Source organism: Clavelina lepadiformis, chromosome 6, assembly GCF_947623445.1.
Source record: "Clavelina lepadiformis chromosome 6, kaClaLepa1.1, whole genome shotgun sequence".
NCBI lineage: Eukaryota > Metazoa > Chordata > Ascidiacea > Aplousobranchia > Clavelinidae > Clavelina > Clavelina lepadiformis.
Genome location: NC_135245.1, coordinates 4,334,252 through 4,359,577, shown reverse-complemented (window position 1 = coordinate 4,359,577; position 25,326 = coordinate 4,334,252). Strand labels below are relative to the sequence as shown.

The 25,326-nt window shown below is 36.2% G+C and overlaps 2 protein-coding genes and 1 long non-coding RNA gene across 3 annotated transcripts; 2 read left to right on the top strand and 1 right to left on the bottom strand.

The window, feature by feature from the left end:
* Positions 1-2,356: 2,356 nt before the first annotated feature.
* Positions 2,357-8,259, top strand: LOC143462253 (uncharacterized). The gene is made up of 6 exons (XM_076960334.1): positions 2,357-2,517; positions 4,460-4,656; positions 6,059-6,165; positions 6,576-6,718; positions 6,795-6,998; positions 7,608-8,259. The coding sequence occupies exons 1-6, from the start codon at positions 2,454-2,456 to the stop codon at positions 7,655-7,657; spliced, it is 765 nt and encodes a 254-aa protein (XP_076816449.1). The 5' UTR covers positions 2,357-2,453; the 3' UTR covers positions 7,658-8,259.
* On the bottom strand, positions 7,675-9,113 carry LOC143462254 (uncharacterized). Its single transcript, XR_013118147.1, has 2 exons — positions 9,012-9,113; positions 7,675-8,625 (listed from the first exon to the last, which is right to left on the bottom strand). It is a non-coding gene; the product is annotated as an uncharacterized LOC143462254 (long non-coding RNA).
* A 5,940-nt stretch (positions 9,114-15,053) lies between these two features.
* LOC143462316 (protein-tyrosine sulfotransferase 1-like) lies at positions 15,054-25,313 on the top strand. Its single transcript, XM_076960432.1, has 7 exons — positions 15,054-15,305; positions 16,393-16,556; positions 16,745-16,900; positions 17,926-18,048; positions 20,249-20,458; positions 21,239-21,428; positions 23,079-25,313. Exons 1-7 carry the CDS (start codon positions 15,108-15,110, stop codon positions 23,148-23,150), a joined length of 1,113 nt encoding a protein of 370 aa, XP_076816547.1. The 5' UTR covers positions 15,054-15,107; the 3' UTR covers positions 23,151-25,313.
* Positions 25,314-25,326: the final 13 nt, after the last annotated feature.

Sequence of the window (25,326 nt, the reverse complement as noted above, 5' to 3'; positions counted from 1 at the left end):
GATTCGCAAGTCAAGAAAAGTGAAAGTAAAGTTTTCTTTGACTTGCGAACCTGAAAACTTAAGCTCGAGCGATGAGAAATCATCGCCGGGTTTAAGTCGTGCAAAGACTTTCCTCAGTCCGAAGATAAACATCATCCTACCTTACCATAGGCCACCAACTTTTTGTATCCGGTAGTGCACATTTTGCTACCGTGGGTTTTGTGATCAACCTCAGTATCTCAGCCTACAGGATTTGCCTTTATCCAATCACGTCAGGGGTGGTCAACTTTCAAGTCAATTTTCACGTCAGGGTATCAGGGAGTGAGGGACGTTAAACGGAAAACTTATGTTGGTTATTTCAGGAGTCCTACTGTTACGAACACGACAATGTTTCTCTATGCCTTAGCGAAAAACATCGTGAGATTTCGTATGTTTTGCTCGGAACCGTTATGTCAAACCCTAATCAATATCATCATTTTATTTTTCGCCAAAAGCGCGATATAGACGAAAAATCAAGCCAGTTGTTACTAACACACGCCAATGAACAGGAAAAGGTAACAAAGCCGAAAACGGTTAAAACGTGGTCAAGAGAAATAACGTTGATATTTGCTGGTAATAACTAGCACGGCCAGGGCCGGATTTAGACCATGAGAGGCCCTAGGCTATTCCATTTGTGAGGCCCCTTATTTTATTTTTAAAGTCAGATTCGACTGTGCGTGCAAAGCAATCAACAACCAATGTTCCTAAAAAAAACAAAAAATCAAGACACTATTTGCATGTTCTTAATTTTGGGATGTCTTTGGTACAAAATGGTATACCAAGGGTGTCAAAATGCCCAAAAGACAAACCCCTGCCCTAAAAATACGACGTAAGGTTCTTTAAAGCAATTAAAGCGGCATCAATCCCAAACTTCAAAATTGAATTTCAAGGCCCCTGGACTTTGAGGCCCTAGGCTTCAGCCGCCTGCGTAGCCTATTGGTAAATCCGGCACTGAGCACGGCCACTAAACCAATAATTAGTTAAATCCATAAAACATAAGTCGAAAAAGCAAAAAGTTAAGCAGACGAATGTGTGGTGTGTTCAAGCAACTGATGAATGAAAATGGCTTCAGTGCTGTCCATCAGAGAAGGGCAAAAGAAATCCACCGCAATAGGCACCCCATCCTAGGCAAGAGCCCGGTTTCTGGTGGCCATAGCACTAAGGAAGGGTATTTTGATCAGCCCGAGTTGGTACAGCAAGGATGTACAGCAATGACAATACTGCTCGTTGCAAAATGAAAAATTCGCTGGTACATCGACAAGGATGTACGGAAAAAATGCTAATGCTATCCAATAGATGAAAGGTAAAATAGTAGTGCTGAAATGTAACTCCTCTTGGTCCGAAGCTGAAGACTTGAGTGGCGGTAGTGGTGACGTTTCAATCCAGTAACTGGTTGCAGTCTTTTATCTTGAAAATATGTAAAAAAATCTGCAGTATTTGCAGTAAATATAATGATTTGAAACTATTAGAAAATAAGACGCTTTTGTATAAAAAATTATTTTACTTCATCATCAGCATGACACTATGTGACAATGTCTTGCACTATTTTTGTTTCTTATTTGTGTAAATCTGCACTCCAGCACCAAACAAAAAGGTTTTAAAAGTTGTTTTCAAAATTCCCGAGCTTGTCTACCCCAACCAAAATGTGCGAATCGCAAAGTTTTTGTGTCTGTGGCTAAAATACCGCTTTAAAACACCTTAAACGAATTGTACTTTCATATTTATAAGGACAATATAAAGTTCACTTTTTAGACGCCGTGCACAATTTGGAAAGTCTTATACATTGACCTTGAAACACTGCAAATTAGTATGTCCCAATCCACCCTCCCTAAATTCTTTGGTGCTAGACTGAAAGAGTATTTAGGAGGATAAATGAAGGACCCTCTGAACAGTTTTTAAGATTTTTTTCCTTTTCCTGAACGGCGATTTTATGCCAATTTTATGAAATCGATTTGTTCAAAAAATATTTAAAAAAGACCTACAATTTTATAATAGGTTTCAACACAATTAGTGACATGAACAAAATTTCAATGCTTTTAAATGCATATGCTATTAAATGCAATTTGCTATTAAAATTAATACTAATTTTTTTTAATATGTATTTGTGTGCAGACATTATCGTTAAATTACTGCAGTCTTTTTAAGTTTTATATGAAAATTTAGTTAAACCTTGTTCCAATATGATTATGAAACAGTTAAACATATATTTGGGAAAAAGTGCATTTTGAGGTAAAGATAGAAAACTATTCATTGTGTGACTTTGCTATTTAGTTCTTCGGTTATAAGATTTCCGTGTAGAGACTTAACTTAAAGTAATATAAAAACTTAGCACCAGTCTGTGTCTTTTTATGCGGGTGTGGCAAAGCAAGAGTTCGCAAAAAATTTAAGGACAGTGTTGTATCTGTTTAAATCGAAGTAAAACTTTACCGAAAAAGATGGCAAATAAAGAAGAACTGATCTACATGGCCAAATTGGCCGAGCAAGCCGAAAGATATGATGGTATGTCAAGAAATTAAATATAAATATGCCTTGTCTTTATGGGTACTACATTATCATTTTTGGGCGCACCTTTTTTAAATGTAAGTTTTTAACAGGTTTTAGGCCAAAAAAGCTGGCACTAAATGTTTCTCATTACTATTAATACATGTTGGAAATAAAGGCAATTTTGAAAATACAGTTTTTAAGTTATTTCTACCTATATACCCACCATTAAACCTAAGCGAGTAATACCCTAATTTCCACTGATGAATGATACTTCCGATCTGGACTGCAGAGTATGGCCGATTTTAGCGAATTCTTGTGTGCACAAAAATGCCTAAACGCAATGGAAGTGCGCAATGCCTTAGCAATGTAGGCTACACAGTTTGACTTATTCAATCTTTAAATCAATTGAAAATTGAGTGTGCAACAGAAGTTCTGTTTTTGTCATTAAGCGTAAAACGACGCACCTTAAGTGCAGCACTGAAGCTCGTGAAAAGCAGAGGTGTGTGCTTATGCCAAACTCTGCAGCCCGGCTTCCTATCAACTACAACTGGTTTTGCACTTGTATACTAGACCCAATAATTGTCTTTTAGAAATCGTTTTTGCTCAAACAAGAAGCTTTGCACTAGAGCTTACAATAAACTCAACTGTTTGAAGTTATACTAAAGCCTTAATCGTTTATTATAAATTGGCTTTCAAACAACTTAATTTGACTCAACTTAATGGGGTGTTTTACTTTTGCACACCGACTTAAAGGCCGGAATGGGAAGGAGTTATGAGGTAATAGAAAAGAAACTACGACGTAGGGTTGGGTAACGATTCTACGAACGTACCCATTGTCTAAACCTTATATAAAATTCCCTATTTCAACATTAATTTTTGGTCCAGTTAAATGGAGTTCTTGCAGGTAGTAAGCAATTCCTCTTCTAATTGTACACCAAGTTTCAAGTCTATGTATTATACTTCTGAAGTTCCATCGTGTCAAACTCGCCCACTTCGGTAAAACCTGATTTTTAAGCCAAAAATGAAATTTTTATGTCCAGCGCAAAAAAATAATATCTCACGAAAGAAATGAGTTATAGAGGTCCTTTTTTGCACAAACACGCTTTTCGCTCATTAATTCCTTTATGTTTCTTTCAATTTTTGTGGAGTTATCTTTTTTGTAAGTTTCTTTTTTAACTACTTTTCTCCGCTCAGGTCTGAATTTTGTTGCAAAGGCCAGTGTATGAAAAAGATAGGCTATGCCAAAATTCATTGTTATTAGATACGTTAAAAAGATATTTGAATGCCGATTTAAATCACACACACACACATATATACATATTTTAAATCAAGCACATTCACCTCTCTGCTCTTATTTACCTTTGCATTAAAAAATATTCGAGAAAATATGCCCGTTTCATGACGATGATCTTTTCCACTGCTGAACAGGCAGAGAAAGTATGCTCGGTTGGTCAGGTTGCGCATACCATAGGTTTTCTGATCAAATTTAACTTTAATGCGATCATTTTGTTTTGTTTATTGAAAGTATCCCTCAACTTCTCAGCGTACCAACCGTTTTCGTGTTTGCTGCACATCGTAGACTAAATATTCAACCACTGTATGAAAGAAACAATTTTTTAAGTTTACATGACTTTTTGCTATGTCGCTTGAAGATAAGGTTTGCAGATTAAGGATGAATTTACTAATAAAAAAATAGTCCAAAAATTTAATACTGAAAACATCTAAGAGTATATAGCGGCATGTAAGAGAAACACTTTTCATTATTTTTAATAGTAGTAAGTTTTTCAAGGTGTGGGAGAAATCTTCTGCGCAACAAGCATCAAAACCATGTTACAAGTAGCATATACTGTGCAGATTTCAAATTCCTTGCCGTTGTAGACTACCAGTTCAAAAACTTTCTGTGTTGTTGTGCTTCAGTTTTTGTATTTTCATGATTTATTAAATGACTTTGTGACAGAAATGGTGAAATCTATGAAAGAAGTCGCCCAAGCTGGAGAGGATTTAACTGTTGAAGAGCGAAACCTACTCTCTGTAGCTTATAAAAATGTGATTGGAGCTCGGCGTGCATCTTGGAGAATTATTAAAAGCATCGAGCAAAAAGACAAAACGGATAATGATACTTATCGTGTATTGGTGGAAAAATATCGTAAAGAGGTTTGTGATAAATTTGTCAATTCAGACTGTTAACATGTTGTTTGTTAAAGTCTCATATACAGTCGAATCCGCTCAATTCGGACACCGGATAACCCGGACAACCGCTTTATTGGGCCAAAATGCTCGAGAACGGCACATAATTAAAAATTGAACGTAAAAACTCTTGTTAATTCTGACAATTCTCCGCGTAATTCGGACACAGTTTCGCAATTCCTATCGTTAGGTTATGACACAATAAACAGTACTTCGTTCGTTTTAACACAAGGTGCAATTGCATTATGAGTGGTTATGATGAAACAATGACGATCCATGCAGTAACAATCGACAATGAACTCATATAAGGCCGTGCCAGCTTCATGGTCGCTTTTACTTCGGTACAATTGCGTCCATCTTGTAGAACAGAATGGTACAGAAACGTTTAGCAGAAAAGTGAAATTGCTCACTAAAGTAAACGAAGAAAAAAATAAAGACGATTCCTTGACAGTTTGGCAGTTAGCTGCGTTGGTGGGGATATCAAAAAGTACTTTGATAACTTTTGTGCATTTTATGTGATCAGTGCCAATTACTGCAGTATAGCGTAGCTGCAATTCATTTATTACACAACAGTACAGTATTTTAAATGTGTTGTCTGCCTTTACACATGACCATGAAATGAAGAACAATTGATTTTTCGCTTAATTTAAACAAAGCCGTTTCCCGCTTAATTAGGCCAAAAGTGAGCGGAACCAAAGTGTCTGAATTAAGCGGAGTCCACTGTATTGTATAGACTTAAGGTCTGCTAAACTAGGTCTTAACATTAAAATTAATGAAATGACTGTTTCACCATCGTCCGTTTACTAAAGTTGCTGAATCATAATACGGTGACGGCAGTATTTCGCTGACCGGTATATCACTCTCGTTTTAGACAAGAAAGCAATGTGGTTAACCATGGGGCTTGTATGCTGGATTTCTCGGGTTTGCATTTTTGTCTAAATTTATTATTGATCTATTTTAGTCATGGGTTTGGGTTAGAATGGATTAGCGTAGACGTAATGGAAAAATGTGAGTTTAAATTCAAAAATAGCCTTTATTTCAGTTCCCAGCCTAGCTTAATAATTCAAACATGAGAAGTGAGAGTTTGGGTCCGAGGGGATTCGTTTTAAGTTAATGTACACTTTGGAACAATTAACATGTCGTTTTAAGTTGAAAATAGCATACATTTCAATTCGCTGATTAGCGCAATTGTCATATTCCTGTTTTCCTTATTTGTTAATGGTGACTGGTAAAATAAGTGTCAACTTTACATTAGCAGCCGGTGAAATGGATGCTAACATTAAACTAAGAATTTTTCCATTTACTGTGATTATTGACAGGTGACTACCTATTTTTATTGTATGTATTGTAATTTTCAACTTGTAAATAGATTGAAAAAGAACTCAAAGTCATCTGTGATGACATCTTGTCTTTAATTAAAGACCATCTCATTCCATCAGCAACACAAGGAGAATCTAAAGTTTTCTATTACAAAATGTGCGTATGTATAAGCAGTAAACATGTATTAAGTGTACTACAGGAAACTCTTGTTTTTACTGTATTTATAGCAATGCATGTGATTTACTATGTTCTTTAAAAGCATAGTAGCGTTTAGTATTTATTTAGGCATATTTATTTGTATACGTTAAAATAAATGTGACAGAGGATGTTCATTAGACATAATTTCAGAAGCATATGCTATAATGGTATATAATTTGAAAAGTTGTTTTTATTGACATTTCTCCAAGAATAATATGGTTGTTGTGTTTTTGGTTTACTTAAACTATGTAATTACATCTGCTGGGTAAAACTTAATTACCATATGAGCAAACCTATAAAGTTTTTTGCTGAAGCATTTGGGGCTCTTGCTGGCTGGTATGCACTTAAGAATGTTGCATGTGTTATAGGAAAGGAGATTACTACAGGTACTTGGCAGAATTTGAGGAGGGCGCTGAACGCAAAGCCGATGCAAGTGAAAGTCTGGATGCATATGAAAATGCTCATAAAGAAGCAGTAAATAGTTTACCATCAACTCACCCAATTAGATTAGGCAAGTTATGCCGTTAAGCTGATGGGTTTGAGAATAAAGCTATACACATATGTAAACCAAATTTTCTTTTTTGCAGGTCTGGCTCTAAACTTCAGTGTGTTTTACTATGAAATCCTAAACTCACCTGAAAAAGCGTGTTCGCTAGCTAAGAAAGCATTTGATGAAGCTATAGCTGAACTAGATACCTTGTCAGAGGATTCGTATAAAGATTCCACATTGATCATGCAACTCTTGCGAGATAATCTCACCTTGTGGACGTCAGACATGCAGCAGACTGAAGGTGGGCTGGAATTGATTTTTGTAGCAATTAGGTTTGCTTCTGTGCTTATTTACATGTATATTTTACCACAACACTTGCAGAGCTACCAGGAAAGATTAAATGTTTTCTTTCTATGACTAAGCAGAGTTTGTCCTTGTTCGTAGACATAGCTAGGGTTGTACAATATTAAAGGCATAACTGTTCTGGAAGAGTTTTGTTCCAAATTTAGAAATTCCAAAAAAAATTGAAAGCTAAATAAGACAATCCTCAATAGGCAATGCTTAAGGCTGGGTTGCTTTATTTCATTCAGCAAATCGTTTGGCTGATCTGCTAGTATGTTACTAGTAAGTACCACTCAAATGCAATCTGGAATATTCTATTTTAGTGAATACAACCATTTGGCAATGGTCGAATTACTGAGTTTTTTTACTGTAGACAAATAACATTGTTGTCAAATGATAACATTTCACTGACGCATTATACCGAGTGCCCAAAATCTCTAAGCAGCACTCTACCCATACCTATCTCTTATGTAAGCTGTCAACATTTTGTACTTAAGCGTTAATAATAGTTAATTATAAATATTGTAGCAACTAGCAATAGTCAAGTTACCTTCAATTTGTGCTCCAGACAGCCAACAAGAGCAGCAGGGTGAAGATGACAATGCGGAAGCTTCCTAATTTGCATAAAACATGTGTTGATTTCAACCGACGGCTATCATATCTTTTGGTTTCCTACTTACTCAATGTGCAAATCCAAGCCGCCGGTACTTCAGGAGTTGCTCTTTTTAAGACTCATCTGTTTTAGCATTGAACCCATATATTATTCAGCACGATTTGTAAAAAGTTGGCATGCTCTATTATATCCATGAATCAAGCTTGATGTTCTATATGCACTACGGTGTTAATACTGTTTTCTTACTTGGCTAAACTTGAAAGCAATAACATTCAGTTTGGTTTGCTTCTGTCACTCCAATTTAAATTCGCGCAACCCGGCATGCTTTCATTGTTAATGAATGTAGTAGTATTAATTTGTGTCATTAATGTTAGTATCATATGAATATGTTGTATCCATTGTTAGTTGCATACAGTTCTTGCAGTTTCAACAGGAGTGTATATAAAGTTATTGTGAAGTTTCATTTCACGGTTAATAAGATATAAGAAATGGATTTCAATGGCAAACTGTTGTGAAGGAAACGCTGATTAGCATTAGCAGTGAATTATTGTATGGTCTCATTTTGCTGTAGTTGTGTGTGTATTAGTAAACCTAACCCATTAATATTTCTATTGGTTTAATTTTCGTTGTCATAGGTAGGGTTTCAACACTTTCATTTGCAGTTTTTCAGCCAGTGATTTAAGGTAATCTATACTGCCAAGTGGTAACCGACCCAGAACTTGCTGATTAAGATATCCAGTCAGTAAACGGAATAACACACGTTACCAGAGATGTTAAAGCACCGGGCTTGCAATTATGCGAACCTATACTCCATGCCCATCAGCAGTTCCATTTTACCGCGCTCGCTTCTGTTTAATGGTCACGATGAACAATCTCGCCACGCAAATCGACAGCTCAGACGATCAGAAAAAGCGAAGTTCGAAAATTATGATATAATCACTGCAAAGTGTGTGTCCAGTGTTTCTTTTCCAAACTATAAAATACATAAATTTTAAGATTAAAAAATTTAGTTTGCTGGCGATCACCTTTTTAACGCTCTCTGTTGCTAACCTAGAAGCAACAAATTCAGTGAACAAATTTAGAAACTGACTAAAAATAGCAAACGCTATGACTATGACTCAACTAGAAGAATCGTATTACTTATACGTATAGTTTTACCTAAATGCGTTTTTGAAACAATTAAAAATCACATAAACCTTACGTACGTATTTGTATCGCTACACTTACGCATGTAATAATAAAATATTAATTGTAAATAATTATTTATCAGTTATTACACATATGTTATAGTTTTACATGTACTACATAGCCATAGTCCTACATATATATTGCAATATTTTGAAAGGAAACACTGATTACCGTCATTTTTCAGTAGCCTACTGCAATTTTACGCGTCCGATGAAGGAGAGCTATTGGTGGTAGCAATCAGATTTCTGTTAAAGATACAGTCCAGAATCCTAACCACAGCTATATATATATATATAACTTTTATTTTTGATTTCTTTATGAAATTGTGGAAAAATTTTTTGTTAAAGCTTGCCAGTGTAGTTCCAAAACTTTTCCCGTGTCCAAAACTTGTTACAACATGGTGACGTCATAAAATTGAAATTTAATTATGATTTTGACAGAGCAGAAAATGAGCTGTAAGTGTAACCTTATGACAAAGAAATTCGTTTGCTTGTGCACTACTTGTGTGAAGTATTACAGAAGAAACATATCTGTCATAAAGACCGCGTATGCTGGCGGTAGTTGTTAGAATGTGAGCGAGGACGATAGATGGTTGGTGACTTGTTTTACTTCTGCTTCGATGGATGAGTTCTCATTTCTCAGACGGCGTGACTATGCTGTTAGTTGCTTGATTCTGTCTATACAAATTACTAAATTATAAAGTTCCCATTTTATTTATTATAACACACAAAGGTTTTCACCTTCGGGCAAAGCTTACTGACCGTTACATAGCGCTGTAGTAACCAGTGAAACCAATCACGTAAAAAGGAAAGATTGAAAACATTACATCAGTATTTATATGTAACACACCAGTTCAAGCGAGGAAATTATCTGACGTCATTAAGGAAAACTCAAGTCTGGTAAACAACAGAATTACAAAATCCCAAATTAAATTTCAAACATCTTGGAAAACAACTCGTGAGTCGTGACGTAATCGTCACAACCTGACTCTGACTGGCGGCGAGCACAGTTGGCCGAGTTAAGCTATTGAACACTTTGTCCTCATTTTCTTGGCTCACAGGTTTTGGCACTTCACCGGCGTACAGGTTCAAAATCACTCAAGCATAAACATTTTCTCTTATTTTAATCGGTACCGGTAATAAAAAGAATGTACCTGATTCCTCGTCGCTCTAGCGCTAGCCCCAGTGGTGGGATTCTGGATTAAATTTAACCAAAGGGACTAATCTGCATGCAGCATGGCTAAAAATATTTTAGAAAAATTAACCAATTGTGATTGGCTAATTTCATACATGATTTATATAATGCAGGGGTCGGGAACCTTTTTAACTAAGGGAGCCATGAAAGCTACATATTTGTAATTGTATTTCCATCAGAGCCATGTAATATTTTTTAACACTTAATGCAACTAACGTGTGCATGTTTAAGCAAAACCAACAATTTCAGGCGACAATGAATGTCTGAATTTACTTTTTAATATCATGCTTCTTACTGTTAATGCGTTATGAAAAATTACAGAAAAAGTTTTGCTCGTAACAGTCGTGCTGAGAAATGCCAGCTCAGATTTATTTGCGAGCCAGATGTCGTCATCAAAAGAGCCACATCTGGCTCGCGAGCCATAGGTTCCCGACCTCTGGTTTAACTTAAGGCAAATGCAAAGTTATTTTATCACACAAGCACCGGCAGTCTAGTAGGTTACCAAAGTTTACAGTTGATTTTTGTCTGACATAATGGTTTTCCTTCTATTTTAAAGCAAAACTGACGTCATTTTCAACCAATTTCCGAAAAAATGATAAAAATATGTTGATTCCGATACTATAAACGAAATTCCTTTATTTTTTTTGTAAAGGAGTTATTGGCAAAGCCGTTTTCAAAAAACTGAGCGATGAGCGGATAAGACGTCACGAAGGTCGTTGGTTTTCAAACATCGTTCAAACTCATATCAGATCAATGAAATCAATTTAAGACAGGTCACATTATGATTTTTAGTGAGTTAGGCAACCGAGCAGAATAACATGGATGGTCGCTATAGACCTCATTAAGAGCACCCTACTACACCATTGATAGTATGACAAAGAAATAATTCGCTTGTGCACTACTCGTGTGAAGTACAGTATTACACAATAAACTCATCTGCCATAAAGACCGCGAATGCTGGCGGTTATTGTTAGAATATGAGCGAGGACGATTTATGGTTGATAACTTGTTTTACTTCTGCTTCGATGTTTGAGTTCTCATTTCTCAGACGGCGTGACTATGCTGTTAGTTGCTTGATTCTGTCTATACAAATTACTAAATTATAAAGTTCCCATTTTATTTATTATAACACAAAGGCTTTTGCCTTCGGGCAAATCTTGCTGAATGTTACATCGCGCTCAGTAACACGTGAAACGGTAAAAGGGAAAGGGAAGATCGTAAACATTACAACAGTATATATATGTGGCAAACTAGTTCAATCGAGGAAATTTATCTGACGTCATTAAGGAAAACTCAAGTCTGGTAAACACTGAATTACAAGTTCCCAAATTAAATTCCAAACGTCTCGAAAACAACTCGTGAGTCGTGACGTAATCGTCACAATAGCAACTTACAGTGAAAGCCGTGTCATACACTCACGGATCTTTGCCGTGAAATATAATCACAGATCTTTTTTATGACCATTTGTATAAAGACCCAGGTATTTTTGTCGAAACTCTACGTTTAGTATGAGCTAACGTTGGGCATTATATCGTCAATTCTCCTTTCGCATTTCTAACAAGCACGTGATTTTGTTACTTATTAAGCTAGTTACACTCGTTGGTTGAATTCAGTTATCTTATCCTTTCTATTGAATTTGTATATACGTTTGTTGTTTTGTGGTTTATTTTGTTGTCACACGCTATATGGTTTAATTTATTTTTGTGTGTTTTTTTATGTTGTACAAACTTAGAGCACTCCTTGCAGCACGTGCTTTGGTAGGCTTAGTTGTTTTGCTGTTAGCCTCATTGTGCACTCACTGATTAAATTATAATGTATATATAAAACTTATTTATATTAAATATATGTAATAATTTAATACGTACAAATCATATTGGAGAATACAAAACTAAACATGTTCATTCTTTGTACAGTTAGCCTACTGTTCAAATGTGTTTACACCGCTCCCGCGTTAGACAGTTAGACTCACTCTCACGGGGAAGCCTCTATACCTCCATTACTAATTAATTGTACCACCGTCAATACTACAGTACAACATGCCTTTAGTAGACGCTCGAGTGTTATTCGTGCATATATTTACAAATGCATATTTGCCAGCAACTTAAAAGTAGGCTATACATCTAGTAATAATATAATGCTCTTTAACAAATTATACTTTCTATATCGCTATTTACGAGGAAGCTTTTTGATAAAGATTTAACTGATTTTAACACCCTTTATGATGAAGCGACAGCAGAATATAACTGATATTTTGGCAAGTTTCAAAAAATATATGATAAAGAAAAATCAGAATACACGAGTTATGGATTGAATTTAGCAACAGATGAAACATTCTCAGAGCACCCACCAAAAAATGAAAAAACGTTTGACAAAACATCAGAAGCTGAACCAATAGATGATGGAGAGAACGTGCAGAGGTCACTGCTTGTCAGTCTTAACTTATGATATTCGGACTTAATTTACCTGCCGAATTAATGATCTGACTCCGTGGTTGCGTGCGGTTAGAATTCTCTAACCTTACGTCTACTAACCGAAAGCTCTTACGATTAACAGATACAGTTTATCAGAAACAATCCTTTATTGTAGGAACTGTACAGGTTCCGAATATAATACAATCACAAACTTAGCATTCACCAATTAAAACAAGTCTAACGAATTACATTTAACACGACTAACGTAATACGTTCGTACGATTCGGTATCTCTGTCTGCGGCGTTACTCGCGCAGAAGTTCGAGTTTATAAAGCGGAGCGATGTGAGCGGAAATATTCAACACAAAATACACGAACATTTCAGAATGTGTGCACGATAAAAACAAAGCGTTGGCAATGGGAATTACATTCAGTTAAAACTAGGATGTTATGAAATCACCTGGTAACGTACTAAACGGCGTTTTCACATAAAGTTATTTAGAGCAAGTTTCCAAATATTAAACGACAATAATTGCGGTTTTATCAGTAAACAATATCACAATAAATTACTGGCGAATATGTTCCCACGAATGATATATTGGTATTGAAAGCGGCTCCCAGGCCGCTACAAACGAATGTGGCGTAAATAATGAATTTCCTGAGTGTTGGAATCAAAAGCAGGCTGAAATGTTAAAAGAAAAGTATGAATATTTGCTAGTCGCTAACAAAAAACTAGGCTGTGCACTTGTGCAGCAGTTTCTGAAGTCATGCTAATAAAAACTGGCTTGATTTTTTCGTCCCCACCGCGATGGCAACTAAAAAGTACTCTTTAATACTGATACTATACAAAAGATTTTTGACTTGGTATTTAAACTGGATTCCAGTTTGCTTCATTATGACATAACAAATTTCTTTCGTCACGATTATTAATATTTTAGCTTCCATTTAATTCTTTGTTGATTTTACAGGGGTCCGTCATCCATGAATTTGAATCATTAAAAAATTGCGAGCATCATGCACAATTTTTTGAAAAGTTTGGGAACCACTACGCGGCTTGATGAAGATTGTGAAACGAAAAATAAACGGTGAAGTACTGAGGTAATAAGTGGAGCGTGCAGGAATGCTGTGAAAAATTGTGACGAAATAAGCAGCTTTTGATTGGTTTTTAAGCTAAAGGTTGTTATTCTGATAGTATCAACATTTTTGCACCCATGGCGTTTAAGGCTTATGAAAATATGGTACCGTAAAGGCGTAAACCGGTAAAACATACGGGGCGCGACTGTAATGTTATAGGACTAGGACTAGGGCCTAGCCTATGCGACCACGAGCATTGAAACTTAGGGGACTTGTAATTTTATACTCCTATACGTGAACGCCTGAATTGGAAGGAATTAGCCTATGATGTAATATAGAAGAATCACAATAAATGGCAATTAGGCTAGTCTGTAAATGTGTGCTAAATTTCAGTTTAAAATGACATACTACTTTTTTCAAAGAGTATTATAAAACAGTATTCTTAAACTAGTCCCCTTTGACGCTAACTCTCATTACTCATGATTGTATTAGGCTACCATGCTAGACTGCAAATTAAAGTAAATGTTAGTTAAAGAGGCATAGGCCTAGGGGTTTATAAAAATACCTCAATTTTTTTGTTTATTTCTTTATAGGCCTATAGTAAAATTATTAGAAAAGCAATTACTTGAAAATTGCTCCATAGGAATCCTTGAACTTTGCATGTGAACTAGTCTTACCTGATACTACCTGAAACTGGAATTGGAAAAAGTAACGTTTCTCTCTATCCCATTACATAGCCCCAAAGTGAAAAATAGATTATTGGGCCTAAAAGCACAAATTTCCTACTCTTTCATGCCAATTTCTATCCAATTTTTATCCAATGTTTCCATGCAACCTAGAACCTTGATATGTGCCACTGCTAAGCGAGTTCCAAGGCTTAAAAACAACCCAACCATGCTGCCTTCTGAACGGTCTTAACATGTTTTTTGAAGCCCTTCGTATTTTTTCAAGTAAACGCATCTTTAAAGTAACCTTTTTGTCCAAATTTGTAATTTATTTTGCTCTAATCCTCTCTGACTGAAAATTTCATTTCTCATGACCAAATTATATTAAACATAAATCTGAACAAGAAAAATTGTCAAGCATAAGCAAGATTCATACTTGAGACCTTCAGCATATAGACCAGGGGTTCCCAACCTTTTTTGTTGCTCGTACTCCTTTGTCAGGTCAGAGCATTCTTCGTACCCCCAAAAAAATTCTGATGGAATTTTTCATATATATATATTGCTAAATTAAATTGCTTTTATAGCTCAATTAAACGTTCAACCGGTATTTCAAAAGCGGTGTTTGAAAAGCTGCTCTGTGGCCCAAGGATCTTCGTACCCCTTGATGTTCAATCTTGTACCCCCAAGGGGTACGAGTACCCCCAGTTGGGAACCCCTGATATAGACCCTTCATTTAAAACGAGAGTAATAGACCTATAAGCGAAAATGTACAGGCAATGTTATTGTGATTTTGCAACTTTGATAATTAATAAACGGACGTCGGTGAAATGATCAAACAATAACATTTTATCCAGTAAAATTTAAAGTCAAGGCATTGTTTTGTTTGTAGTTTTCAGTGATAAGTTGCTTAAATTCTATGGTAAAATGAGACTTATTAGAGGCACTGGTACAAGAATCGGCAGCACAGCCAAGCTTTTGATCATTGCATTTTGGATGTCTTCTGTCTACTTCACCTACTTTTATACATCAAAACACTCCTTGGCATCTAGTGGTGTTCAGTCTCACCATAGCAGGCAGATAAACTCAGCCAGACCCTGGCATGAATATACGTATCAAGATAAGGTATGTTGCTTCTAATCGAAATTTTATTGTTTATATAAGTCAGTATACGCAATGCAAGCTTGTTAACTTGGTTCTCCTTAATTGAAAATTTTGCATATTTTGAAATAGCTTAACCAATGAAAAATATTGTATATATATGTACTGTATATATTAAATTTTTATGTAATGCCTATGTAGTATATGTATATTAATTATAAATACCGTTGAAATCAAAGGCTTGATTCTTATTAACTCAAGATATTGATTGATTACAGAGATTTTTGTCTTCACCAGTGTTTGTCGAAATAGGCCTGTCAGTTTCATATAAACGAATGTGAAATATATTGCTGTCAAAAGCAAACTAAATATTGTATAATCATTACTTTGCTTTGTTTGAGTTACTGCCTTACATTATTTCTTAAACTTGTAGTTTTTGAAAGCATAGCAACTGTGGAAGCATTGTTTGTCCACAATCGAAAACCAGAATTTGTTTCATATGTCTTTGAGAAAAAGATATATACAATTTTCTGGTACACCTGATGTTTTGTCAGACTCTCTAAATTAATTATTAATGTCGTGCTGTATTATTCGTGTTCATCGTATTAGTGTTTTAAGTTGCCAGAATTTACCATTTAGATTTCTATTTGGAAAATTTATTCAAGTTTGATTCAAAAATTAATATTTATTTAATTTGTGATGTGATGTTAGCAAAGTGTCAAGGCTAGTCTTGAGTTCACACATGTTTCAAATTCTATCATCTTCACCAACATTGGAAACTCAAAGTAGTCTGCACTAGCTTCATGTAATAAGCTTTCACTTAGTATTTATTAGCAATTTTGATGGCTAAAGTTCACAAAATTGGCTACTGTTCCTTTCATCAAGATTTATATGTGCTCCGTAAATAATAATATTAAATGTAAATTTGTTATTAAACTAATTTTAAACAATTTTTACCAGGTGGTTATATATACCAAATCATACCAAGACATGTTTATTACATAATTTGTAGTATGTAATACTGTATTTCAATCTACTACTTATATGCAATATATAGCCTGTATTAACTTTCTTGCCCAAGAAATTATAAATATTTTATTTTGATATCAAGGCTGCAGCGTATGACAAGTCTATGCCGTTGGTATTTATTGGTGGAATGCCACGAAGTGGAACTACGCTTATGAGAACGATGTTAGATGCTCATCCTGATATTCGATGTGGTCAGGAAACGAGAATAATTCCTCGTATTCTTGGAATGAGAGCAAATTGGTTAAAGTAAGTCGTTATAAGTGTGTGATAGAATGCAATGGTCTTTTAACTGAATAATGTAATAAATGCATAGTAATATGTAGTAACATAATGTATAGTAACACATGCATAGTAAGCAGTAACACAAAGTTTTTGTGTGGTTAGTTTGAAAATTTATTGCAAGCTTCTCTACAACTTACATTTATTAAACGAAGGTCTGCGAAAGAAAGAAATCGACTGGAAGAAGCTGGCGTTACGAACAGCGTAATAAACGATGCCATTACTCAGTTTATATTAGAAGTAATTGTGAAGCATGGGCACCCTGCGAAATATTTATGTAATAAAGATCCCTTCACTTTGAAGTCAAGCAAGTAAGTACATTGTAATGTTATAAGCGTCACCAAATGATTTCAATATCCCAATCGTTGTTAGCTAAGTGTGGTTTGTGGTAGAGAAATTGGTTGCTTTTTCAGGGAAATCAATATGTTTGTTACATGCATTCGTCTCTTGCCCTCCATTCATACTCAGTGAATGCGCTATAATTTATGATTTTAACACATTTGTGTTCTTTAAAACCTTAACAGTTAGCAAATTTTGTTAGCTTTAATTTGTATGCCGTATTGTGTTGTTTCTGCAGCATGTTTGCGGTTTAGTATATTCTTCAAGCAATTTTTCTAAAAAATTCATTATGTAAACAGCTATGTCATCTGAGCCCAAATAAACAAAATTCAAAGGCGAAATCATTCAGTTCATTCGAGAATAATGAAATAATTTGACTTTTTTCATCATTCATCAAATTTTGGAAGTCGAAAATGGGTTGAAGTAGGGCTGTGGTGGTGTTTGGAATGAACCAAAAGAATTCAATTCATTCAACCTGGAACACTTTTGCGAGTGAAGAACCCATTCTTGCAAGAGCTAATGCACATGTTTTATGAAGATTTTTGGCATCTAGTATACAAGTGCACAACCACAGGATGCGGATGCCTTTGTATACTAGACCCCAGCTACTTAAATTGTGACGTCTTATCTTATGTTTCTTTCTTGGTATGCTGTTAAGTACGTTTGTTGATTTAACATTTGGTTGCTGATAACTGATGCAAATGCAACAAAAAATGCTTCTACCAGTTTTGCGCATCCAGCCTGCTATGCTACTCTGCTTGTTTGGACCTCAAAACAAGGATATTATTGAAGAAATCCCCTATTTGTATCACCATACTGATGTACATAATTGTATACTATGCACTGCATGGCTGTATTATAAGTATGTACATCAGTATGGTATAATAAGTGACCTGATATTGAAATTGCGTTGTTTAAAGACATTATTAATTCAATCGTTTATGAATGGTGTAATATTAAATGCATCTTTCTAATGCAGTTATTTTAATATGTGCAGGTATCTGCGTGAGCTTTTCCCAAACGCCAAATTTATCCTCATGTTGCGCGATGGCAGGGCGACTGCCCATTCAATCATATCCAGAAAGGTGACGATATCCGGCTTTGACATTAACAGTTACAGGTGAAAAAAAGTTTTGATATGTTTGTGATATGACAAATCAATGAGTACTAACGTAACATCGCACATGATATTCAAAATCTGGATATGTAAATACAGACTAATGCGCTATTGCGGTAGTTGTGCAGCAAAACGATTGTTTTTTGGAACTACATGTCTCAAATGAAACCACATTCATCAGCAAAGCATCTCGGCGTACACACAAAACCTCTACTTCCGTTTTCACATTGCAACAAAGTTTTGTTCGCATTACGCCAACGCAAAGCGCCTTTCTTTTGGCTGTCTCTCTTCCTGTTATTGTTAGTGGAATTAAATGCCCACGCTGTAATATAAACGAAGATAAGTAAACCATGCGGAGGTTATTTTTCTCTTCAGTGTAAAGGTTATTTCCGGTTTCAGGTCTTTATTATGCGATGCTCTGCAGTGGATATTTCCACCGATGTCTTTCACTGTTTAGTAGGCTTAATATACGCCGTAGTTCATTCTCAAAAGCAAGTTGTACTGTCTCTGTCCTATGATTAAAAGTGGAGTTGTCTTTACTGTACGTATTGAAATTGGTTGGACTTTCATAACGTCAGTGTAAAAAAACATTTATAAATAGTGGAAACGTGGCCTTATTTTCGTTTATTCTCATCGAAAGAATCCTTCCTGTGAAAGATTCTATTTTCACTCTGGGAATTCTTGATGACGCTGCAGGCAACGATATTAACGCAACAAGAGTATTTGCATTCTTTTGGTTTTCTGCTGTTCATGTAATAGGCCAATCAATTTCATGGTCAATTGGGTGGCGAAAGATTAAACAAAGACAGCGCATGGTGGTTTGTGTATTTATTTTCAAGTTTGCTGCCATTCTTGTTAGGGTTTTCTCTTTGTGAAGCCAAATTAGGTGCGTGCTTACGTCAACTCAACTCTATTTTACAAACATTTTCCGAGTATTTAAAATCTTCACAGTTTCTGTTTGCATTAGCTCATGTTTTCGGTAATTGACAGTTTGTCACGCAGGCGTTGTATTATTATTAGTATACGTAAGCGGCAAAACTCATATAAATGGCAGCACTAGATTCAACCGCGTTTTCACACATAGTGTTATACAGACGCGTAAGTCATTTTCCAATAATGATGCGTGAATAATTCCTTTTGTACACCTGAGGCAAGTAGCATAAAGCCTTAGATGTCTGTCACTCTACCACACCGATGAACTGTGATTTCGACCGAATGCCCGCCATAACGCAAGAACACCCATGTAATTGCATCTCGGCCCAAACACTCCCAAATATAAGACCATCTGTTGGATTAGCTGAACTTTTGACAGGTTTTCGGTTATGACGGCCTGCGGCTGCCTTGTTTCTAGTCATGGTCTAAGTGATTTGGAAATCGAATGTTTTGATCTTGATTTGTTTGAGTAGGTTTGGAGATTCGCCTTCACTCACATAACCACTGTTGCGTTAAACCGAACTACTTGCCGCTAGGTTTCCATGTATTTACACTGGATTTTGTTCGTCCGTTTGTTATCTGGACTGCTAGTCTAAGAAATGACCAGGAGAACAGTTTTACCCACATAATTGATACATACTGTAGCACCAGCTGGCTGATGTTTGCAAAAATTGGTTAAACTCTAAAATCGTCATATGATCAACCGTGTGTATTATTAGCGAAGTATAATTATTTTTCATTGAGCACCCAAGGTGACGTTAATAAATAAATGGCGTAAGCAGTGTTGGCTTATTTTTTTGCCCAGTCGTAAACTTCGCATGACCCATGCGAAAATCATTTGTAGCTCACAAGAAATTTCTTAATTTCACTTGCCTTATTTTAGCAACTCATTTTCATAATTGGTTTTCAAACTGAAATTACAATTTATTACTGTAAAGGTATATGGGTAGCGGTAAATAGTCGTCACTAAAATAACATAGTTTGTCTGAGGATGCGATTGTGCACACATGTTGAACAATGTTGAAAGTTAAATATCATTCAATAGCCACAACCTTTTGAGCCTCAGACTGACTCAGACTCAAAACATATACTCAAACTCAAGCAGACAACCCGAATCGATTCAAGCGCATTTGGTGGTCCTTTTAACATGTCTCGAACATAATGCATACATACATACAGCTCGAACAGCCACAATGCATCTCCAGTTTTCCACTAAGATCGATTGTAAAAGCAGAAGATTTGAAATTGAAGTTTTTTCTTTCAAATTCAGGGACGTCTTGAATAAGTGGAATCGAGCCATCGAGTCCATGTACAGTCAATGCCAGGAGATAGGCCAGGACGTATGCCTTCCTGTACGCTACGAACAACTGGTCCTACAACCTATGGCTGAAACCCGGCGCATTCTTGCGTTTTTGGAGATTCCCTACAATCCAGCAGTCCTACACCACGAGAAATATCTATCCAACATTTCTTTATCAAAGTAAGTACTGTAGTTATCGGTACACAAGCCATCCATGTAAAGATAAGCTCACTAAACCCGTTTTAGTTTTTTGCGGGCTTCGTGAAAAGTTTTAATTAATTAAAGGCTTTTGCAACTGAAATCCCTGCCGGTAAGGCAATTAAAACCCTCCAGGCAAAAAATCTGAAAAAAGTAGCTTTTTTAGGCAGCCCTCAGAGAGCTCATAATTAAATAATCAGTCTTGTTTTTATATGCCTTGCGAGCCTTTTCGCGCACGTACAGTGGGTGCGATGCAGATACTTCGTGCATCCCAAATCAGCTTTCCGTGAGCAATCCATTTATGCCCCGCATAATAGAGTTGCTTGTGACGTTTCGTAATTTGTGTCTGCGTGTTATAAAAATGCAATAACGACAAACTACATTATTTTCTTGTTAATCGTAATTCAGATTTTTTAATTCAGCCATTAATGCATAGGTTTTTTTTTGCCTCAGGTCACTCGAAAATCAGCTTGTGCTAGAAAATTACTAAGCTACGATGGCTTGAATAAAGTTATCGTTTACAAATATTGTTATTTGTAGTTCATCTTGATACCAAAATGTTACCGAAAATGTAAACGCTTAATTTATGCCTGTCTTTCTTAAAGACTAAGTTTTAGTACAGTACGTCGGTTAAATATTTCTTGAATGTTTGAATTTATATTTAGATATCTGCGTCCTGTGTGTATTTCAACATATTAACTTAAAATTGTCATTATCTTAAAATGAAACCTTTATTATTTTTCAAACACTTTCCCGATCTAGTGTGGAGAAATCAACCGACCAGGTCCAGCGACCTCTGTATCTTGACGCCCTGTCCAGCTGGTTTGGTAACATTCCTCAGGACGTGGCTCGCGACATGGCCCAAATCGCTCCTATGCTTCGCACGCTGGGCTATGACCCAAATGACCCACATCCAAAATACGGAGAACCAGATGAACTTGTGCTCAACAACGTAAGAAATAAAATTTTATCGAGTATTTAATAAGTCTTACAGCGTGAAGTTATACGTTTGTATGAGGTACAATATAACAGTAAGTGAAGGTACTAGCTCGAAATCTTGTGAAGATCGAGACGTTGGCGTTTTGTTGGACGGGAATCCTAAAGGTGTGGCTTAAATCGTGTGTAGGAGACGGTTAGCATGGTTTTTATTGGTAACGTTCCCGCGATTGCAGCCTCATGACGACGTTTTTTGCTGAAGTTTTCCTTATTTTATTTAACTCAATTACTGGGGAAAGCTCACTTCCAAGTATTGCAGCGTGCTATGTAGCTAGGCAATATTAAACTTGTAATGATGGTGATGTTCGGTGTCGAAATTGGATTTTGAACGAAACGTGTTTAGGCGTCTGGTTGGACCGAATTAAAAATTGATGAATTCTATAGAAATAAAATCGGTGATGTCGAAAATTTTACGTCCCACACATGTCACGGATATCGGACCGGTAATTGATCTAATCATTCTGTCATTTCCTGTGACGATCATCCAAGGGGGTATGTGCGCAGAAAAAGCAGAAAGACCCACATATTTAAAGCGAATACAAAGCAAAGCTAAGGTTCCATGCAAAAACACGTCAGTCGAACACGCAGTATTCACCATTTAACCGTAAAAAATTCCTTCAGATAAATATTACCACAGTTACTATTTTATTCAGTTCAGCGCTTCAGTTTTACCAAAAGATGTATTTCCGGATTTTATTTCGTATTTTCCGCCTTCTCATCGCGTGCACTACAGCAACGGTTTTGCACGCAAACCTTTCCACTAGCTACTTCCACGTGCAATTACACATGGGGTCAGGTTGAGTTTACGTCATAAAAAAGTATCTAACATGCGCACAGTAAATGTCGAAAACATAACATTTCCGCGTAAACTATGTGACGTGGACGTGAAATTAGAAACAGTGACGTATGATCACAAAAAACGTGAAATGTTGGCTGTTCACGTAAGAGCTGGTGATGCAACGAAACGTTGTTTTAAAAATCTGTTTATTCCAGTCGCTCCGATGGCTTTGTTCATATTTCAAAGATAACCAAAACGATACGATATATTGATATAACAACTCCTTATCCGATAATGTCTAGTTCTGAAAATCGATTTGCGAAGTATTTTGCAATGTACATTCAACTTTGGAATCCGTGCAACGCATGTACTCGGTGTACTTGTTCGAAAACGAGTTTGTTTTGTATCATGCGATTTCCACTTACGTCAATGGGTTATTTTAGCTGAATCACAGCCATGAAACTTGGCAAAGTCTTTGCGTTGCCTTATGCCAGTTCCAACTTGCAAGCGCAATTTGTTGTTTATTTGCTGCAATGGTTGTCTGATTTCTTGCACGTAATTACCGTGCAATTGCTCTCAGTTCGCCAACAAACGTTTTGCTAAATTTCAAGGAAGTCCCGAACATTTTCATCAGATTGTGCGCGTTTCGTAAAGAGGCTTTTACTGTAAATAGCGACTATTTCGAGCGATGACAGACAGATTAGATATGCATACGAAACCTACTCGTTTTAACCATTAGTGGTTGTTGTGAAGCCGGTATAAGTTTTTACTCATCGACAGTATAACTTGTCATAAGGTAATAACATACTAACTATCTGTATTTTTCAGACCAGACAAGTCAATCCTAACGTCAATAACCAAAACAGTAACTTGGTATTAGGAGACAACTCAAGGTTATAGCGGACGCGCGTAGCTACAAACAACTGAACGCTGATCATACCTCTACGTTATTTTAGCCGGACGAAGCTCCAAAAAAACTGTAACGGAGCGGGTGTTATCCGTGGACCACATCCGTCACTTTTCAATCTCCTTCGGAACTCTGTGACTTTCGTGCCTTCCAGTCAACACGCTTTGGATCACGTGACGACACGGCATATACTTCACAAAACATGCAGTATTTTGACATAACCGTACAGTATTACTCTGTTCAGCTGCCATTGTCCACTCTGTATTATTTGTTTTGGAAAACGGTTTTAACCGGATGTGTGAACGCAAAATATCCAGGCTTGTCCATGGGACGCTTTGCTCAGTTTCATCCGATCTCATGGAATTACCATTTTTGTTCATACGACTTTCAACATGCCGTGTTTCACGTTTAATCCCCAGATTTAACGCCTACTGTATGCGCTTATAATGATATTCAAGTGCGGAATATTTCTGCTACATACTGTTAAAATACTTCCTGCTGCTATGCTATCCCACGCAGTTTCTGTAATGTGACAATAATGTAAAACATTCCTTCATGTGGAGAGAAAAAGACAAGGAAATGTTAGCAAATTGCCTTCAGCAGTTTTACTACATTTTGTTATATCTCAGTGTATTAAAAAATGTTTATAAGATAAAATGTGATTCCAAATGTCCGCTTCTCATGGACAAGCCTGAAAAACATCTGTCGAAGTACACATTATAAGCAGCAAATACTTAAACCACATTAGAAAAATATCCTAGTGCCGACTTTATTTTGATAAGACTTCGTTTGATTTTGACAAAAATTAACTTTTATTGAACTTCTGTCGCTTTTAGGCAATGTCCTACATTTTCTTGTCCTGTTAGCAAAATTTTCAACTCGCCATTCTTGTATATTTTTTCTCATTATTGGAGGTTGAACTCACTACATTTTAATTTTCAATTAGCTTTCAAAATAATTCTGACGTTCTACGTCTTGAAAAAGAGCATTGTTGAACGTCTGGATTATAGTTGAGTGACGTACCCATACACAAATTCGCGTTAGATTTCCTACCACGTTGTTTATTATTATTTTTGTGTTGTGCCTCTAAGCTACGTGACAAACTCAGTTCGTTCAAAACGGCTTTTTAGGCGCATCTAATGCATCAAAGCGTCATTGCCGATGGTATAAAAAGTTGGATAATTTTCGAAACTATCTGATTTTGGCAAGATCAACAATGTGCGTCCTTGATTTTCTCGCCCGATTAGGCGTCAAAACAGAAATGCATGTTTCTTGATGTTGTACCCGTGTTGCATGCTCCACGTATCATATTTTTTGCAAGCATTGTTGTCACAATCCTGTTCGCTTGTTAGGTATTCTAATGCAAACGCCGCTCAACTCGCTTCAAATTTTTATTTTACCACATTTATTTCTTGTTTGTGTTGCATTTTTTTTATCATACTATAATTGCTCACTTTATAAAGCTCCAAAGCATTTGTAAATCTTCTCGATAAACTCCGCCATCAGACAAAGAAATTGGTCCAACTTCGGCCTAAGCCGCTGTGTGGCATATATCGGTTAAATAATTGTATGAAATTTTGCACTCAACAATCGGTGAACAGTAATTATTTCGTTTCGACATTGAGGATTTTACGCCGCCGATTTTGTTGGGCGACTCCTTAGGATACGTATGTCTGGCTATAGGCAAGTCATTTGGAAGGCTTGTAATGTCCAACTAACGTCCGCGGCAGTTGCCAAATTGACGTTTATACCTCAAAATTTAAAACATGGTGCATTTCATCCTGTTCATTCAAAAACCCTTCCATTGGCGAGCTTTTGGTTATTTGAACATATTGGAGCACATTAGATTCACCTCTGCCATCCTGTTTGACATATACTGAGTAAAACTAAATGTTTCAATGTTCCCTTAATTTTCAGTGTTAAAAAGTCGATGTTTTTACAGTATTTTTGCGGACGTTGTTCGACCAAAACCAAGCCTTGTGTTGCTTTTTTGAACTACAGTCTTTTTGTTGCAGAGTATCGATCGGCTGTGGCGATACTATTCTTATTATCTAGCATGTAACAACGTGATTCTTTTTTATAACGTTTCTTTTAATGTTTTACAGTTGCTTGTTTTATTATCTTTGTAATTTCTTAACATGCATTCAAAAAATGGGTTTGAGTGACGTG

Excerpts from the sequence above, each read along its gene's own strand:
- LOC143462316 (XM_076960432.1), top strand. The coding sequence starts at position 15,108 with ATGAGACTTATTAGAGGCACTGGTACAAGAATCGGCAGCACAGCCAAG. Across the intron at positions 15,306-16,392 it reads AATATACGTATCAAGATAAG|GCTGCAGCGTATGACAAGTC; the intron begins GTATGTTGCTTC and ends TTTGATATCAAG. Across the intron at positions 20,459-21,238 it reads TCCAACATTTCTTTATCAAA|TGTGGAGAAATCAACCGACC; the intron begins GTAAGTACTGTA and ends TTCCCGATCTAG.
- LOC143462253 (XM_076960334.1), top strand. The coding sequence starts at position 2,454 with ATGGCAAATAAAGAAGAACTGATCTACATGGCCAAATTGGCCGAGCAA. Across the intron at positions 6,719-6,794 it reads AACTCACCCAATTAGATTAG|GTCTGGCTCTAAACTTCAGT; the intron begins GCAAGTTATGCC and ends TCTTTTTTGCAG. Across the intron at positions 6,999-7,607 it reads AGACATGCAGCAGACTGAAG|ACAGCCAACAAGAGCAGCAG; the intron begins GTGGGCTGGAAT and ends TTTGTGCTCCAG.